Source organism: Cheilinus undulatus, linkage group 10 (assembly GCF_018320785.1).
Source record: "Cheilinus undulatus linkage group 10, ASM1832078v1, whole genome shotgun sequence".
NCBI classification, from domain to species: domain Eukaryota; kingdom Metazoa; phylum Chordata; class Actinopteri; order Labriformes; family Labridae; genus Cheilinus; species Cheilinus undulatus.
In genome coordinates this window covers 9,656,934-9,676,415 of record NC_054874.1, presented here as the reverse complement: position 1 = coordinate 9,676,415, position 19,482 = coordinate 9,656,934, and the positions used below count along the sequence as shown (strand labels likewise).

Here is a 19,482-nt window from a genome sequence, read left to right as displayed (position 1 = left end):
CAGGTCACGGTGGCAGCAGACTGAGAAAGTCAATCCAGACATCTCTCTCCCCAGCAGCTCTTTCCAACTCCTTTTGGGGGATCCCGAGAGGTTCTTAGACCGGACAGGATAAATAATCCCTCCAGCGCATTTTGGGTCTTCTCTTAGGTCTTCCCCCAGCTGGACATCTCATTCCTTCAGTCATCACCTAGAGTTCATGACCATAGGTGAGGGTTGGGAGGTAGACTGACCGGTAAATTGAAAACTTTGCCTTTCGGCTTAGCTCCCTCTTCACCACATTTGTTTGGCCCAGTGCCCGCAATACTGCGTATCAATTTCACAGTCCATTCTACCTTCACCTGTCAACAAGATCCCGAGATACTTGAACACCAATCTGAGAACCATGACCTTGGACTTGACCTTCATCCAAACCGCTTCGCACTCAGCTGCAAACCGTCCCAGTGCCTGCTGGAGTTCCCCCGCTGAAAGGCCAACAGAGGCAAATCATCTGCAAAAAGCAGAAGTGGAATTCTGAGGTCGCCTCCTCCCCTTAGCTGTGCCTGAAGATCTGGTCCATGAAAATCACAAACAGAATCTTAACATGGGGCAGCCCTGACGAAGGCCAACATGCACCGGGAACGTGTCCGACTTTGAGCTGAGAATGCAGACACAGCTCTCACTTTGGTGATACAGGGACCCGATGGCATCCCTGGATATTTATTTCCTTTCAAAATAAAAGCAGGTCAGTTACCCTTAAGACAGTACATAAGCCTGAAATGAAATAAAAACAGTTTTAAATGCTAAAGCATGGAATTTCCAAATGTGAGAATAAGGAATATTAATCATGATTAAGAACAGAAATTCTGAGATTAATCATGCTAAACAAATTTAATTGCTTGATGGCCCAGTAAAATACACAACACTGTTTGGTGTGAGGAGTTCATGAATTAATTTGTCTGGCACAACTTTATATTTTAACTCCCTGTACTCTAATAAAGTAGAGGAATATTCACAAGCTGCAGCTTGTACAAAATGCTGCTCAGATGTTTTTTATCTACAGTCCAGGAGACTTCAGCACATCACCCCGAGCCTTGTTGACCTTTACTTGTAAACAGCTATGTTTGGAGTTGATTTTAAACTGTTAGTGCTAGTTTTAAAGGCCTTACATGACCAAGAAACAATTTATTTTTCTCATCTTGTACCTTTTTAAGCACCTGACTGGAGTTTGAAATCTTCCAGCATGAACTTTGTGTTTATATTGCAGGTAATCAGTAGCTTTTCAGGCCCCAAACCTTTGAAATTCCCCTCCAGCAGAGCTTAGATTAGCCATCTCTGTTCCTCTTTATTTTAGGGCCTTTTGTTGACTATATTTTTAATTACTTATCATTTATTTTCTTGTGATTTGAAATATTTCATTTTATTGTGGTTTTCAACCTGTTGTTTTAATTGTTTTCCCATGAGGCACCTTGTAACTCCAGTTTTAAAGGTGCTTTATCAATAAAGTTATTATTAGGACATAATTAAGTGTCTATAACCTCTGAAACCATAAACCTGGGTGTGTCTCACAAATCAGGACCACATATTTTCTATTTAAACGGGCTGATTTATTTTGTCAAAGGCTGCAGATTGTAGGAGCTTGAACAGACAGTATATGCTTAGTCAGGAGGCTAATCCTGCTTTATGGGCCCTGACACTAACATGGTTAAAGTGTGCTAAATCAGCACAGCTAGCATAAAACCAGGGTGTTCACTGAACTACTGAAAGCTACTTCCCTTAAAAATCCCACTCAAGGACTCAGTAAAGTTACTAGTCTGACCCTGTGTCTTTCTATAGTCTGCCCACTTGCCCTCTGCGCTGTTGTTTGCAGATGTTAATTAGCATTTGGATGTGAGCCTCTCTCAAATCCAGGACCGCCCCCTGAGCTCTGATTGGACACACTGTTACTGGAGCTGTCAGTGGAAGGTTTCTGCTCTCTCTCCTCCCTCGCTTGGCTCAGTCTTCAGTTAACTGCCCACAGACTGACAGCAGGCTGCGGCAGGCTTTCTGCTGCCTTTTGTTCGCTAGCTTGGAAAGCACCAAGAAAAAAAGACAAAAGCCGCATCCATGCAGGAGCACACTTTCTTTGGAAAATGATCATCTGTACGAATAAAATGGAGTACCCCCTAAGAACTCAGTGTCAACGAGTCCAGAAACAGGTAGGTTGAATGTGACAGCAGAGAAAAAGTAGGGTTTAGACTATATCAAAGCTAGCGGCTAACTGGGTAGCTCGAGTAACGTTCATTCATTTACCGAAGGGATTACTATTTTCTTTTTAGAGAAAAAGTCGACTTTTAACAAGCTTTTGTACCATTTTTTTTTACTTATACTGAATCTTTTGGATTTGAATGACTTGTTCGGACTACTAATGTGAGATAAAGCTGGCCGTTCACACGTCTTACAATTTCTAAACTTTTTAAAACTCGGTGTCAGAGGCTACAGTTAGCTCGTGAGCAAAGATAGCCGTACCAGACTTCGAACGTTAGCTAGCTAACTCAGCTATAACCGTTTAGTCAACATTATATTGTAATATTATAACTTAAACTGTACGAAATGTGATTTTAAATTATGTTAAGGAGTTGCTATCTTCGTTTTATCTTATCCTCAGTCGAGAAACATTTTCATGTCCGGTGGCAGTTGAAATGTCAAGTAACAGTAAAACGCTTTTTACAGTCGACGGCGCTTTAAACGTTAAGATACTGTTAATAAAGGAACGTGATGGATATGAGCAGAAAAACAGCCGTTTGTCGTTAATAACGCGTTTGCTATAGTCTTAAGATGCAATTGGCTTTATCTGTGCAGCAGTGTTGATTAAAGTAATACATATTTTTTGCCTGGTCCCACTGAACTTTAACGCTTATTTAGAAAATACAACCACTTAGGTGCAGTAACGGTAGAGGACGGTGCGGTGTGAGGAGAAACCTGACGATGACATCATCTGAGGATTTGGAGAAAGTGTCTGTCAATTAGCCAGCTCTGTGAAGTAATGCAGCGACATTAATTCAGCATAGACAAGCTATAGGGTGGCTTTTGTAAGGATACATGTGAAATGATATAATAGAACGGCTGTTTGCATATGGTGCCTCATATATCGCTTGCTTTTTATTGTGCTGTTTTCTTGCTGGCTGAACTGGACTGCCAATCAAAGTTGTTTTTCTCTTGTGTCGCTGCTTTCCCTTCAGCAACAGAAGGGAGGCGCTGTCTCAAGTAGTGCAGTCCAAAAAGACATGTTTGCTGCAGATTAGAGTCCAGCACTGGAGCAAAACAGGCAGGAATGTGAGCAACAAGGGGCTCAAACCCTTCTGCTATGGTTTCAAGTCAAATATTAATTACTTCACATCCTTTCTCTCTGTGTTCTGGTAATCTGCATGTTATTTAGGTGGCTTTGTGTTCTGTAGATGTATTTGACCTTAATTTTATGTATGTTGCTGAAAATGATCAGTACTTGTTTTAAAACTAGTGCTGTTGCAATAAAGAGTCATGCAAGTTAGCAGCTGCTTAAAGCACTTGCACCCTAAAGCTGTTTATCAGAACAAAGACATTTTAACAAATTGGAGCTCTTAACTTCTTTATGATAGCCCATATATCCCTGGCTTGTTTGTGAAATACCCTATTATCAGTGGAAGTCTTTTGTAGCCATGTCTCTCCCTTGCTCTACCTGCCTGCCATGTTTTTCTGACTGGTCCAGTCACTCATTGGCTGTATGAAGGCTTGGCTTTCTGTCCCTTTTTTCCATCATGCAGCACAGTGTTTTGTTTGTCTTGGTTGTGTTGTATGTGCTGTCCTGCCCAGTAGCTCCTTTTTCTGTACTTTCCTCTCCTCCCCTGTCTAAACATCTCTGGGCTGCAGCTGGTTTGTTTTTGCGCTGCTCCCTGAGTTCAGGTTGCAGAGACAAAATTGTCCCCCCGGCTGCTTGTGGTTCCGGCCAGGATGCCGGCACATGATAAGGACGGACCCCCGTCCAGGCTCAATCGGAATGCAGATTGAATGTCCTCCCCCTGTATCTGCAGCAGCCCCCCTCCTGCAACCCACAAACAGCGTGCACATATACAGACACTACATGTGCACATGCATGTCTCATCTCAAGCTGACACATTTACCCTCTGATGACTGCTGGCATCATTTTCTCACTTCTTTGTGTCTCATCTCCTTCTACGTCCTTCTGACACAGTGCTGCTGTTTTGTTTGTCAGCCTGCTACCAAAGCATGTCTTTGTCTCCATTTACCTTTCCTCCCTTAAATGACGTCACCCCTGTTTTTAATTTCAGCCATGTCTCTTGCTCCACTCTGATCAATAAACAAATGATCTCTCTTGTGTCAGGAAGGCTTTCTCTTTTTTTTTTAATTTTGAATGTCAAATGATCTGCACCTGTGAATTTCTTCCAACAACCTACCCTCTGTTCCTTGTTTATTTTCCGTATCTTTTGCAGCAAAGCCACAAGTTTGAATTGGTCTTGTGATTTGAATACAGCAGCTCTCTAATATTACTGCATCTCGCTTTGTCCCCCTGAAGCTTGTTGTTTACGGGAAAGAAATGGCTTCTTTTTTTCCAAATCAGTTGCTATTGGGTGTGCTGTAAGCACAATCAATAGATTTATATGCACAAAACCTTATTGTAATGTGCTCTGTCAGACTGTTTGGATCTAAATAGGCCTTGTAATACCACTCAGTTGCCCTAATGATGATTTGTTCCATTTTGTTTCATAAATCCACCCACACAAGCTTGTTATCCGATTTCTTGTCTTATCAAGAGGTTGTTTCTTTTATGTGGGTGCACAATAAGTGTCACCTTATCAGAAGTACTGCTGCATGCTGCTTTATTGCTTTTTTCAGCTAGTAAAGATGGAGTGGCATGGATGTGCTTCTGAACACAACTTATAGAACAGGTGGTTGCAGAGGCATTTATCCTTTAGTGTACATTGATTAAAAGTAAGATCAACTCTTATAGAAATCTTTCTTCATCTCAGTATATGAGGAAACCTGCTATAGAAATTGCTGCACCTGTCTGGAATACGCTATTGTCTTGAACACTTGATTATTTATTTTAGTTGTTGTATATAAGGAGAATTAAGAGTAGATCTTGATGTTAAACATCATAGACTTACTGTACATCTTATCTGACTGTAGATTTAGCTGAGTTATAATTTTGCTCTTTTGCAAAGTGTCAGCAGACTTGGTTAAAGTCGTGGGATGTGTCATTTCCTGCTGTGCGACATACATCAGCTGTAGTTCCTGTTTCAGTTAGATTTTTTCCTCATATTTGTCTGGACATGTTCATGAGATTTCACAAAGTACCACTTTCCTCTTTTCATTGTGCGGTGCTGCTGATGACGAATCCCGTCTCCCTACCTTACACAAGAGTAAGTGCTGTCAGTAACTGGACTGTATGTCATAGCTGTAGACATGACTGAAAATGACTTTTACCTTGCAGCATGTTTTCTATTGTGTGATGTACATGCTTTTGATGTGTATTAAGTAGATGCTTTACTTGGCTTTGCTGCCCAGTATACCAAGTTTGTCATTTAGTCTTTAGCTAGTCTAACAATAACTATAGCACTAATTCAGACTTGAAATTCATTGAGTACATCGCTAAACGAATCCCTATTCAGACATTTAGTTTTCCCTCAGACAGTGTAGAAAAAAAACTATAGCGGCAAAGCTTCCCCAGAGCTGTCTGTTTCTCACTCAGGAGCATTTCAGTTGGCTGAACACCTGTGTTGATGCTCATGATGTCCCACTTTGATAAGGTTTTGTCATGGCCTCATTGGGATCTAAACCGTCTGGTTTTTCATTAGAAATTCATGAGAAATGTTGACAGCAGGCAGGTTCTTTAAAGATCTAAAATGCATAAGTTAATAAGTTATTTCATTTTTGTCATAGATGGTTTTATTTTAACTTCACTAAGAAGCTGAAAAGTGTGACGATACCAGAGATATGAGGATACAATGATAGATCAGTCAGAAAAAAAAATCTTGACCTTGATCTTATTAATACTGCTGCGGTAAGACCAATAGTACAGATAAGCACATAAACATGGTATAATAACATGATTCTTCTACCATGATGTACAGTAAAGTAGTTCAGTATAAAGTTTTACAACAATTTTCATAGCATCTCATACTGGATCTTTACTTAAAGTCTTTTTCCTGTTGATTTAAATTCAAACTAAGGGCAATCAGTAAATCACGAAGCCATTGTGTAGAAATGGGAAGTAAACTATTGTAACTCACAAACCCCTAATAACAAATTGATGACAAAACTTAATCATTAAAAGCATTCATAACAACAAAATCCTTGGAAAAGGGTCACCAAAAATAATTAAATATAATTAGATAGTGTATATACACTTTTCTAACTTTCCCTATGGTTAAACAAATATCCATGTTTTTCTTAAGATCAAGCTTGAGAACATTGTAGTTTGTGAAGTACTTAAAAAATGTAGCCTCATATCAGACTGTCCTAAAAAGCAAAAGAACAGTTATGTAAAGTTTTGATTCGAAGTCAATTTATGATGTATTTCTGTAGCATGTTTAAAATAACCACAGTTGACCAAAGTGTTTTACAGGCTATAATGGGGCTAAATACTGCTAGTGCTGTGCTCATAGTGATTTCTGCTGGTCTATTTTGATAGGCCACGACACAGAGTACTGTCTGGACTTGCCCTCTTTGTGAAGTGTCTTGAGATTTCTTTGGTTATGAGTTGGCACTATACAAACAAAGATTGACTCATTTTTCTCATTTTGCAGTCACGTAAGAAATAATAGTGGTAATAATAGTGGTGTGAACTGGTCAGCTTTTAGGCTGAACCTTCAACTGTCTTGTCACAATGGAGATGGACAAATACAGTCTGGACCACTTCTTTTAAATTGCATTGCTTCATGCTGATATTTTCTGTTTATTTATACAGTTTAAGTGCAACAAATACCCTTAGCTTACATTATCGTCTTTCATTTTATACAGAGCAAGGGTATGAAGTACCGAGTACGTAATACAGCAAGTATATGGGTGCCTGTTCATAAGGTAATGTGAGCAATAGAGCCCTGAAATTGCTTTTAGTTCCTACCCTGTAATTCCCCCTCCCCCTCAATATCTTCTATCTTCCATCCTCCAAATTTGCTGTCTGAAGATTGGCGATGTATGTTGTTTTTGTTTGTATAAGGAGCATATTTTGAACAGGTGGATCATTCATAACTGTATGTTGCAATCTTGCCTGCAAACAGCTATACTTTGTGTTCCCTATGTTAAGTCCTTGACTGGTTGCACTTTGAGCATGTTTTCAGTGAAATGTAGGCCTCCCAAATGCCTGTTTCTTTCCATTGACCAAGAGGTGACCTAGATTCTGCAGCTCAGCATACTGATCAGTTGCTCTTGTGTTCGTAGAGATATACATGTTTTAATGCTCTCTTGTCTGTAGTTTGTGACTGGCAGGCACCTGTGTGATATACTGTGAGTATCCTGCATTTCCCTGTGGATAGGGTTGACATGAGAGGGTCTGTGTCTGAACTTTGCTCTTTGTTCAGTTACTGATGTTATTGTCTCCCTGATCTTTAAGCTCTCTTTGTCTGGTCTTATCGAACAGCAAAATTATGAGAAGCACCAGCCTCTAACATGATTGATTATATTTCTTAACATGTAGTATGTTAGCATTTCTACAGAGATCTGACTCTTTATGGGTTGAGAGGTGGAGTCTCTTGCAAGATCAAGAAGAAACCCCCATCTGCTACAGGGAGAAGTGAAATACCATCAAACATGGAGCTGAATGCCAAAGAGCCATATGTGACTTAAATTAAGTAAGAAGACCTGCTGATTACCTTTCACTTCCTCCATCTAAGATACATGCCAAAGTGTTTGGTTTGATAGAACAGAAACAATCCTCGACTGCAGTTTCATGGGTTAAAAGACGACTTTTCCAGCATTTTACACAGTTCAAACCGAGGTCAACGGATTATCGACCCTGCCACCGACTCATTGGTCTCATCCACTTCTATGGTGTTGCGGCCTCTGAGGCCTCTGAAACGTAACTTTCACATCAGTTTCTGTTATCTGTGGTTCTTCCCAGTGTGTGAAATCCCCTTTTTAAGAATAACTTAAGGTGTTTTTTTTTCCAAGTTCCAGCATAAAACCATCAGCTGTTTAATGTTTAAATCCAGTGCTTTCACTCTCAATCCACAGAAGTGACTTCTTTTGAAACTATAGTTTTATGTACATTTAATGATACTGGCACGGATGTCTCTCAGTCAAGCACCATTGTTTGCTTGTTTTATTTGGAGACAGAATAAAGTAAGGAATGCACTCACTGGCCAGCAACGCCTGTATCACAGCATCATGGCTGCTGTTCTTCCAAGGCTGCCTGTCTTCGACTGATTTAAATCGTGGAACATGATTCCAGTCCAAAGCACAGTCCGAGCCATCACATGGTGCAGACAAGTCCAACGGTATCCACAGCCAACCTGCTTAGGCTTCCAAATGGGTTCTAATATTCCCCCATGGGCATGAACTGTTTTTAAAGACGTTTATTGCTGTCAAGTTGGGGTTTTGTGTTTATCATGTTTAGGACTTCCATGTTTCCAACTTAATGTATTTTTTATAATCAATTATCCTGTGAATTACTGTCTAGATAAGCTGATTAATTTCCTGTTAAATGTTAAATCCAACAGTCCTCGGTGTCACATTTCAAACTTTTTGATTCATTGGGCAAACTGTCCAAATCTAAACCAAATCAGTTTTTGGTGGTATCATACATATAATACAGAAAAATTAACTATTTCAGTTGTTGATTTAAGGAATTTTAGTTGGAAAAAGTTGACACCACTTACGGATTTTCAGAATTTAACACCATTGAACTTGTCAACCCTGCTGGCTCTCTCCTCAGCATCTAGAAAAAAAGAAAGAAAGAAACACCCTCTACAGCTCCTGCTTGTCTTGTTTCTGCAGGTGATGGTGAACGGTGAGAAGGAGCGAGTGTCGCTGCTGTTCATGAAGGCTCTGGTCAGCAGGGGGAGCGTGGACGCCGTGTCCCAGCAGATGGCGACTCACCCTCAGTACTTGGAGAGCTTCCTGCGCACACAGCACTACATCCTGCACATGGACGGCCCCCTGCCACTGCCATACCGCCATTATATCGCCATCATGGTCAGTCACCAGGTGGTTTCTGTTTATGCCTCTCCCCAGAAGTCCATTATTACACATAAAGCCAAACAAACTACATTTGTACTATGATATCACTCATCAGAGATCACTGATTGATTCTGAATTACATGATAATTCTTGAGTCGGTCAGTTACCTTTAACCTCCCTGTTCTTGTGACTTTCAGGCTGCTGCACAGCATCACTGCAACTACCTGGTGTACCTGCATTCTGCTCAGTTTCTGAGGGTTGGTGGGGATCCTTTGTGGTTGGAGGGTTTGGAGGCAGCGCCCCCTCGCCTGCGCCTCCTTGACCACATCAATAAAGTGCTGGCCCACCAACCGTGGCTCACTACCTGCTCAGACATCCAGGTACAGCAACTCACCATGACACTAAGCATTAGTCATGGAAAAACAAGATGTGTACGTCAGTAAATGGGTGCTGGATCCCAAAGAAAAAGTAGAGAGAAAACAGAGGCACCTCTAAATGTTTTATAGTTAGCTCTAGAGCAGGGATGAGCAACTTTGGTTAACAAGAGGGCCGCATTAATTTTATTGCCACTGCCAAAGGGCCAGATTGTAACAGACTGGGATATTCTCAATCAAACCCTGTGATTACTAATAATTCAATAAAAGAAAGAATATGTTGCTTTCATGATCATTTATTATGCGAGCATTTATGTTTTTAAGCTCAAGTGCAAACAGAAATTGTTATTTTAATGAGAAAGAATTAAATCAATTTCAAGCTGTTTTAGAATGCAGTAAATGTGACAGTGCCTTATTTTACTTGAATGTTTGTTTTTTACAAGTGCATTTAGTGAGTATGTGTTACAGGAACATTTGCAGCCAGTAAAATCATTTGTTTTTAATTCAAAGAAATACAATAAAAATGAATTCGTAAGAAAAGTAAAATAAATACATTTGAAATAAAATAAATAATTGAATAAAAATAAAGAATAAAATAAAATGTATTGAGAAGTAAATACATCAATTTCTCATTTTTAAACAAATAAAAACTCAAGATAAATTATATTAAAAGTACATTAAAGAAAAAAACAGAATAAAAATATAATAAATTAAAAGAAAGTTAAAACAAAGTTCAAATTGTTTTAATGAAATAAATTTAAAAACTAAATCAAAGATCTGACCATATACCAGTAGTTAAAGACTTCAAGAGAAATGTCTCTGTTCTCATGGCAAATTTAGTCTTTTTCTCCTTCAAGTTTATAATTTATTGGTATTTTAAATTTACTTTGAGGGCCGCATTGAGCAAGTTGGAGGGCCGCATGTGGCCCATCCTTGCTTTAGAGGTAGCTCTTAAAGATACTACTGTATGATACATTCTTTTACTGTGTAGCTTACATATTTTAATACTCCTTGAATGATATTTTTTCAAGGGACTTAGATAATTTTGGTGGTTAAGTTTGGTAAATCACTATGAATTGTTATCTAATTAGACAATGATGGACTTCAGCTGATTTTTACATGCATACCCATGGTTATTTAAGGCTACTCACAGACGCATTCACAGGTCTGAGGAAGAGCATTGCAAATAAAAACTGGAGCTTCCCGGTGTGCAGCCCTCTTTGTTTTCTTTCAACAAAGCCTTCATTTTCCAAAATGTGACAGTATCAAACAATTAGCTTTCAGCATTTAAAGCTCTCAGGATTTGAATTTATACTATTTACTGCTGATATGACCCGTCTGATGCTGAGCTCTCATCTGTGTGTCATCTAGGCGCTGCTGAAGTCAGGCGAGCAGTGCTGGTCTCTGGCTGAGCTGGTGCAGGCCGTGGTCATCCTGGCCCACTGCCACTCCCTGTGCAGCTTTGTGGTTGGATGTGAAACAGACTCAGACTTTGTCCCTCTCTCCAAATCTCCCAACGGTACCCCTCCAACCTTCTGCCCCTTTGATGCTGCCAATGGCAACACCAACGTGCCTCAGTCTCTTTGTGCTCCATCTGAACACACGACACGACGACGGGTAACAAATCGAATCATTATTTGTGTTTCCTAAAAAATGCTGCGAGAGAAATTCAATCAAATATCTCAAAATCTTTATCGATATTGCTTTAAAAGTTGTTTTGAAATGGTTGTTTGTGTAAATATGGGATCCTTGCAAAAGATACTTTCTCTCATGATAAATGTAGGATCAGATTATTCTTAGCTCTGAAGCTGAAAGTTTTATGCCTTAAATTCATCCTTATTTTCTGTGTATTTGTGTCGACAGTCTCTGGACTCCAGCTGTGACATGGTGTGTCTAAAGGAGAGGATCCAGAAGTCTCAGGAGGAGCGTGAGAAGAGAGAAGAGCGTCTACTGCAGACCCAAACACTCCAACAAACAGGTACCACTCAACCTCACACAAACACTGCTCTGTGCTCACATCCTTCTGATAGTTCTGTCAGGTGTTGCAACAGGTCACATGGTGTGAAACCTGATTACTTCTCATTAGCCACATTCACTGACGCACTCTCTCTGCCTGCCCTCCGTCTGCTCTGCTTTCCCCACATCTTTTTATAGACATGGAGGAAGAGGAGGAGATGATTTGCTTCGCAGATCCAACACATTTCATCACAGACCCCAACTTCTGCTATCACGAGTTCGCACGGAGAGAGGAGGACCACTTTCAAGTGTTTAGAGTTCAGGTGAGGACGTAACAGGTGTGAATGTATCAGGAGGCAGATGGTGGAGGCCAGAGGAAATACTCCTTCTTACTGGCTGGCAGCCATTGAAAACTAAGTAACAGGACACCTGAAACATTCAGAGACTTCTCACTGGATTAATAAAGACTTTTGATGTCTTTATTAGATTGCAGTCTATGCTTAACAACACTTAAGGCTTTTATAGTAAAGTAGCCAACAGCTATTTAGATTAACAATTATTTGTTATGTGTGATTTGAACCTTTAACTTGTTGATAGTACTGTTTTTGACAGACATGTCTCAGGTTTGGTATTTGAATGAAACCTGTATCAGGGCAGAGCTAATTGATACTTATTTTGTTTTTCTAACATTAGTTTGAGCTCTTCAAGGCACAGTGGAAAATAATAGTGTAAGCGGAGGTTGTCTTATATTCTCAGTCTTTTTTAAGTGTTTTTTTTTCTCCAAAATATAAAATCAATAAGGGGAGTTACAAGCAGAAAAACTCTGCTGCACAAAATTGCTAAGCTGATATTCAGATAGACTGTTTATTCGTCCATTTCCTGAGGTGTGTCACATCCATCTGGTTAGCCCCTTATAATCTGTGTTTGGGTAGGGCAGAACCTTTAAAAAAAATCTTAGAGGATAATTGGACAAAGATGTCTGTTACATTTAGAATGGGCCAATCAGAGTGCAAAGCATACAATGTAGCAGGCACTTCCAGCTCTGGAGGGTGAACTACTAGCTATGCTGGTTGGGAGAAGAGCAAAAATATCTTTTACGCTAAGAAAAACTTTAAGTCCAGTTCCAATTCTGATGAAAACTGCGCTATACTTTCGCTACATCCAAGCTAATTGCTACACTGATCACTGTTTACTGGCTTGCAGTACAACTAAACCCCGCCTGTAGCTACCACACTCTCTTCATATGACACTGATTGGTTTGGTTTGATCTCAGACTGGGCATTATCATTAGAGACTTCATCTTTGCAAGATGGATCTGCCTAATGACAGTCATAGAATTTGACCAATTGATTGCTGTAAAATTCAGAATACAACTTGCACTGGTCCAGTGACAGATGAAAAGATGAAAAACAGAATTATAATGCCGTCTTGTGAGGAATTCTCATTGCTTTTAACAAAGTCCACAACATGCAGTTTCTGTGCAGCTGTGTAGCCCATTCAGTAGCATCTGCTTTTGCCATTTGCACTCCTGCTAGCTACCTGTATCATGGTTTAGCCTTCAGCCTACGCTAACATTGCTAGTTGCAAAGTAGACCCACAGCCGCTCTGCCCATCTTTGCAGGCAACTTGCTGTCATTAATTGAGGACTCCCAAACCAAATTGGCACTACACATAGTTTATCTACTCAGCACTGTTTTCTTAAAATGCAGGACTATGACCTAATGAAGGAGAAAAGTCATTAAAAAGTGCCCTAACTCCATAAACACACCTCAGAGCCTGGTCTTGGTTCAGAAGTGAAGCAGCCATCTGAAAGACAAAATTAAAGGGGGCAAGTTCCAGAATGTTTGGTCTTGTGCAAGGTGTGATGGTGGTTGCAGCAGTATGTAGAAAGCCGCTAACATTTCAGATGAAAAAAAAGTGTGTTTATTGTATGTTTTCTTTTCCTGACTGTCATTAACATCTTCACAGACTTTGCCTTTGTCAGAGCTCCAACAACAAAGATTTGAACTGTTAAAGACTTGATGGACTTTTGCTGACTGAGGCTGTACTGTTTTTGCTCTGCAGGACTACTCCTGGGAGGACCACGGCTTCTCTTTAGTCAACAGGCTGTATTCAGACATTGGGCACCTCCTGGATGACCGGTTCAGGAGCGTGACCACCCTCCCCTCATTGCACAGCCCCGACCTGAAGAGGGCAATCTGGAACTACATCCACTGTGTGCTAGGAATACGGTATGGGACCGTACTTTGTTTTACTTCAATAATGTTCTTTTTTATGTTATCAGCAGATCAATATAACTATCTCATTTTTGTTCACAGGTACGATGATTATGATTATGGAGAAGTTAACCAGCTGCTTGAGCGGGATCTGAAGCTGTACATCAAAGCTGTGGCCTGTTTTCCGGATGTCACTAAAACCCCAGTGTGTCCGCTGAGTTGGGCTCCGCTAAAAAGCTCAGAACGGGTAAGAAGAATGTAACTATTCACACTACTTAAGCCTCAGCCTTGTTTTGTCTCTTTATTTAAATCATCTTCAACTTTTCCTTCCTTAGATACACGTGAATTTGCTAATCATGGAGGCCCGGCTTCAGGCTGAGCTGCTGTACGCTCTGAGAGCCATTACACAGTACATGATCGCCTGAGAGCTCAATGAGGCACAAAGCCAAAACTTTCCATTGGTACAGAGAGACTCAGATACACGAGGATGAAGAAATCTGAAGAGCAGACAATGAAGCAGGACGTGGGCTGTACTTTTAAGGTCAAAGAGCTCCATCAATCTGAAGCTGTGCCTCATGAATGTGCTTTTTTTCTTCAGATTTAATGTATTTATACCAGTGTGCCACATCTCCCTCCTCGTTACCCTTCTACAGATCATCAATAAGTCCTCTTATCAAACATCTCGGCTCTTAAAGGTTACGTGCAATTATTAACAGGCCTTGTTTTAGATTTTACCTGTTGTTTTTTTCTGTTTAACTCCATCAGTGTGTTACAGTGGCCAATATCTTTCCTGTTTAGTTTGATCATTTTTGTATTTACTATGCTACCCCTCCATCCCAAAAGAAAAAGAAAAAAATCCATGTTGAATGAATGTTAATGGGAGAGTTAAAGGCCTGTTTTTTTTGTTTTTTAGTTATTTTTTTGACAATCCTTGTCAGTGTTGGAGGAAGACATTTCAAAATGAACTGTGAAGGATGACATTTAAGCTCTCCATAACATTTTGTATTAATGCTGTCCAAGAGCAAACAACAGTTACACTGCTGGAAGTTTCCTCATCCGATAGTTTCTTTTAATAAGCACTTTTAAAACTTTATATATTTATAATGCAAGGTAGCTCATTAGTAGACATTAAGATGATGCACAGTGTTTCGGTCTGAAGCCTTTCTTCTCCACTGTATGACGACTAACGGGGATTTCTACACTTTGTCTTTGAACATATTCAGACTTTTTTGACTTTAGATTTCTGTCACTTGATCCAAGATATTTCAGTGAACTATTGAAAGGACTTTAAAAGTTCTGATCAGTTTGAAAAAGAACATGAAACTTAAAGTTAACTCCCATGTTGTTAGAAACAGCTGAACCATTTATTAAACAATCGATTGTTTTATTCAACAATAAAACCACAATCACAAATGATCAGCTGAAAGGCTGAATTTCAGAATGAGGCCGCTTAAAAACTTGAATGGTGAATTAAAAGTTTTGAAATGTCCAGAGGCAGATCTGCACTGGTCATGAGTTGAGGTCGAGTACAGATATTTTTGTGACGTTTGTGTTCAATCTTTGTGAGTTCTATCAAAGCTGACTATCAAGTCAGAATCCATGGTACAATTTTCAGAGCAGAACAATGTGCAAACTCGCTGTTAAACGTTCTTATTTCCGTCTTTGTACTTTTATTTTTACATTTTGTAAACTCTAGTCCTTTTGTTGCATTTCTGGGTGTGATGTAGGACCTTTAGATGTAGAGGTATGACAGACTGTAGATTTAGGCGTTAGTAACTTAGGGATGTAGAGAAGAAACAGAAGGGCATATCGACAAAAAGCAAAGCGCTGTGAACACAGGTGCCTTCAGGCTTTATCTGGAGTGCTGCTGAAGTGGATCGATGTGACTACTGGAGGCTGAATGTGGGCTCTGCAGGAGAAAAACACTCAGCTGACGAGTGTAAAAAAGACTTGTGGTTTCTCCCTCATGAATGGGAAACTTATTTTTTCCTGGATTTAGTCAGCACCATTTCTGACAAATGTTACAGAGTACGTGAAGCCTGTGTTTTCAATCGGACACTTTCTACGAGCCCCAGCAGCTCAGCAAGAGCCTTCGACACAGATGGATGTGGAAAATGTTCAATTTGAGCATAAAAATGTACTATTATTTAAAAAATTAAAAAAAAAAGAACAAAAGAAAAGACAAAAAATGTTTTTGAAAATGTGAAGAAATGTTTTCTATAAAGATGCTCTATGAAAAAATACTGTGTGCTGTTTTCTTTTTGAGTTGTCTGTTGTATATCTTAAAGGTTTTTAGTTTTATGATCAAATAAACCTAAAATAATCTGATTAAATATCACTTTAATCCCAGATTTCAGACAAATTAAATACTGCTCATGCAGGGCAGTGGTGATCTCTATTAAGATGACTGAATCCCTGACAGTGCATCTTTGTTTACTGTTAACAGTTTTATCATCCACACCAAAACAGAAGATCTGAAGAGGGAGGATGAATGTGTTAAACATGTCATTGTGGTTGGTCCTGTCACCTCCTCTCCAGTAAAGTCACTGGTGTGAGTCCCAGGCAGGACCGAGCCTGTCTGGATTACATGTCCAATCCGTGCATATGGGGGCTCCCTGTGGGTCCTCAGGCTTCCTCCCACAGACCAAAAACATAACCTTAGGGTTAACTGGTGACTTAAATGGTGGTTCCTGAACCAGTAGGTCGCAGAGCCATTTTCAGTAAACACAAATGTGAACCTGACCCCAAAAAAGTCTGAGCTGCTTTTTAAACATGTCTAATTTGCTCTGCCTCTTCCATACAAGGTCCAGACCAAGGTTATAATAGTTTTTGATATTCAGAAGCTTTTATTTTTATTTTGCTTCTTGATTTCATTTTAGTTTTTATTGCTGGTTTCTTTGTTTAGTTTAGTTTTTATTTTCCAAAGATTTTTCATTTTAGTTGTGTCTTTATTAGTTTTAGTGTTAGTTTTAGTTTTACTTATTTATTTTTTGGACACATTTTTTTTTACTTGTGATACAAAAAGTCAGAATTCTAAGACTAAAGTCAGAATTCTGACTTTTTCTCACAAGGAAAAAAAAAAGTCATTTTTTTCCAGTGGCCCTAATCCTCTTCCATAGGAGCTAGACCAAAAAGATAAAAAAAACTAAAAAAATAATCATACATTTTTAAAGGGCATTTAAATAGGTTACTAGCTTAGTTTTAATTTAGTTTCAGATAACTCAAATGATTTTTTAGTTTTGGTTTATTAGTTAGTTTTGGTCAGCTATAATAACCTTGGTCCAGACTGCTCTGTTTTCATTGCATGGATCTGATTGGTTGAAAAAGACAAAGGTTTGGGTCATGATGTCTCTTTAAGGAGGCCATGGTTGGTCCTGAGGTCAGGCTAGTTGAGAACCATGGCTCTAAATTCTCTGTTTGTGTGACTAAATGGGATTTCTTGTTTATTTCTAAAATTTATTCTGGCCCCATAACAGGATAAGCTGTGTAGGTGGTAAATGTATGGATGTCCTTTTTGAGCATTTAGAGGAACAAACTTGGTAAAAGTGGAACATGATATTTACAGGTACATTTAGATTAGAATGAATATAAAAATGTTTAATTTCTATTACCTCAGAATAATCCTTTTATTCATACACAGGGAGGGTCCCCTCCACACCGCCATGTTTCTACAATACCACAAAAGGGACCAAATAAGTGTTCAGCATTCTCTGTGCAGGATAAGATCAGTGTAAATCTTTGTGTTTTAATGAAACTGTTACAGTAAACTGGCCTCATTTTTCTTCTTGGTTGTCAAACACCTGTCCAGTGTGTTTGTGCTGGATGTTTCCCTTTAACATGTCGTGGCTCTTGGTATTCTCTCTGGTTGGATCAAATTTCAGGAAGCACAGCTTAACCGCTATATCAATTATATATCATGTGATTTCTTTGGGGGATATTTTGCTTTTCATGTCAACAGTTGGGTTGTTGTTGGCTTTTTGAAATAGGGCTTTTTTGTTGCAGATGCCAGGGCCTTGTAATGGCCCAAGTCTGTCACTGCTGGCCTACCTCCCTCTGACTGCAGCACACCTGGGAGCACATCTGAACTCAGAGTGGATGAAGGGTATATACTGTACATTTTTTCACCCACAAATGTCTACAATATTGTTTTTTTTATCATTTTAGTTTGGGCTGCTGGTAGTCCCATTTTCAGGGTCTTCATTTTTCATTGGCAAGTTTCTGAGGGAGATGGGTTAGCCTTTAGCCCATCTTCATCACATCTCTCCATCACCTACTGTCCCCTTTTGTTCTTTGAGTTTGTCATTTTTCAACCTTGCTCAACCTTGTGTAGCGTCCCTAATGTATTACCACACTCTTGTCTTTTGAGCTTTGTTTATGTGATTTAAAGAGGCTGTGACATGAACAGTGCTATGCACTTTGTAATGATTTAAAATTTTGAGTACCTCAAGTTTACACTAAAAGTTAAAGGAATTTATACATTATTGTGTTAGAATACACTTTTATTTCTAAAGAAAAAGAGAGTGTTAAAAATTATCACTACAAGAGAATTATTCACACTTTCCACAGTGTTAGTTTAAATCAGAACCTGTGAGAATTGTATGAACCCAGACAAAGTGTTAAATTTAACACTATGGGATGAATTAAATAAACACTGATGACGTTGCTGTGTACTGTAACTTCTTTTTGTTGTCCTGCTAACTAAAGCTTCACTGTTTAGAGAGTATTGTACAGCAATGGCAGCCCACAAGGTAAAAATGTGTAATCCCTAAAAATGTAGAAATCCCAGCATACATTTAAAAGTCACTGATATTCATTTGATAACGTCAACTATCTCTTAACATGCAGAGTTCTTTTTGATATGTTTTTATTTCCATTCTTTTGATCTCTTTGTACAGCACATTGACTGAAAGCATTTTATAAGTATTTACTATTATTATTATTATTATTATTATCTTATTTAGAGCATCAAACATTAAAGAGGTGTGACTTACATTTGTTTTATTCTCACTGCTAAAGGTCCAGAGTGTTAAAAACTGATGTATGCTTTTAATAAGAAAATAATTGCTTATGATAAAAAACTATTATTATAAATTCTTCAGCACAATTTATCGTACCAATATTTAGATTTTTAAAATCAAAGACAATGTTTAATTCAATCAACTAAACAGCCAAGCTGCTTCGTCAATGCAACATACAAAACATTTACAAGTTTTTAAAGTATATCTTACTTAAATTTGCATTTTTTCTATTACATTATTAATGATTCAATAAAAAATACAAAGAAATGAGGATGTATCAGAAATTGATTTTCTGATTTTGGTGTTTTCACGAGAGATGTTTTGTCAGGTTATTCTCATGTTTACATTATCTTTTTTTTTTAACTAGGCTTAAGGGCCATTTTGAGGGAAAACCATAGGGGAAAACAAGGAAAACCCCAGCCGCCAGTCTCCCTCCCCTGTACTATGCTGTTTGGTTGTCTTTTTTGCTTAACTGTACAACAGTGCCCCCTAGTGACAGAGCCGAGGACCTAAACCAGGGATGTCCAACATGATCACAGCAGGGGCCGAACCTGAGGGCCGAGCAGGGTCCACAGTTAACCAAAAACTGTCAACCTCATTTTCACAAGCAATGAATTATGGGGGAGAAAACCTGATAAACTGATGATAAATGATTTTGAGATTGAAAAAGGTCTAAACGATAAGTTTAAAGGCTCAAAATCTGAGAAAAAAAATTTACAAGTTTTTAGCTCAAAAGGTTCAAAACATGGCATTTAAAGTCACAGTAATGTTTTTAAAAAGCAAATA

General features: G+C 38.9%; 1 protein-coding gene across 4 annotated transcripts; it reads left to right on the top strand.

Annotated features, from left to right (window-relative positions):
• The first annotated feature begins 1,987 nt into the window (after positions 1-1,987).
• sesn4 (sestrin 4) lies at positions 1,988-15,913 on the top strand. 4 transcript variants are annotated; one of them, XM_041797358.1, is made up of 10 exons: positions 2,048-2,174; positions 6,978-7,805; positions 8,950-9,159; positions 9,330-9,512; positions 10,878-11,123; positions 11,370-11,484; positions 11,661-11,785; positions 13,527-13,693; positions 13,781-13,925; positions 14,014-15,913. In XM_041797358.1, exons 3-10 carry the CDS (start codon positions 8,953-8,955, stop codon positions 14,101-14,103), a joined length of 1,278 nt encoding a protein of 425 aa, XP_041653292.1. In that variant the 5' UTR covers positions 2,048-2,174; positions 6,978-7,805; positions 8,950-8,952; the 3' UTR covers positions 14,104-15,913. The 4 variants fall into 4 exon arrangements, with proteins under 4 accessions (XP_041653290.1, XP_041653288.1, XP_041653292.1 ...); XM_041797356.1 differs by lacking the exon at positions 6,978-7,805 and having other exon boundaries at positions 1,988-2,174; positions 8,950-9,147; XM_041797354.1 differs by lacking the exon at positions 6,978-7,805 and having other exon boundaries at positions 1,988-2,174.
• Positions 15,914-19,482: the final 3,569 nt, after the last annotated feature.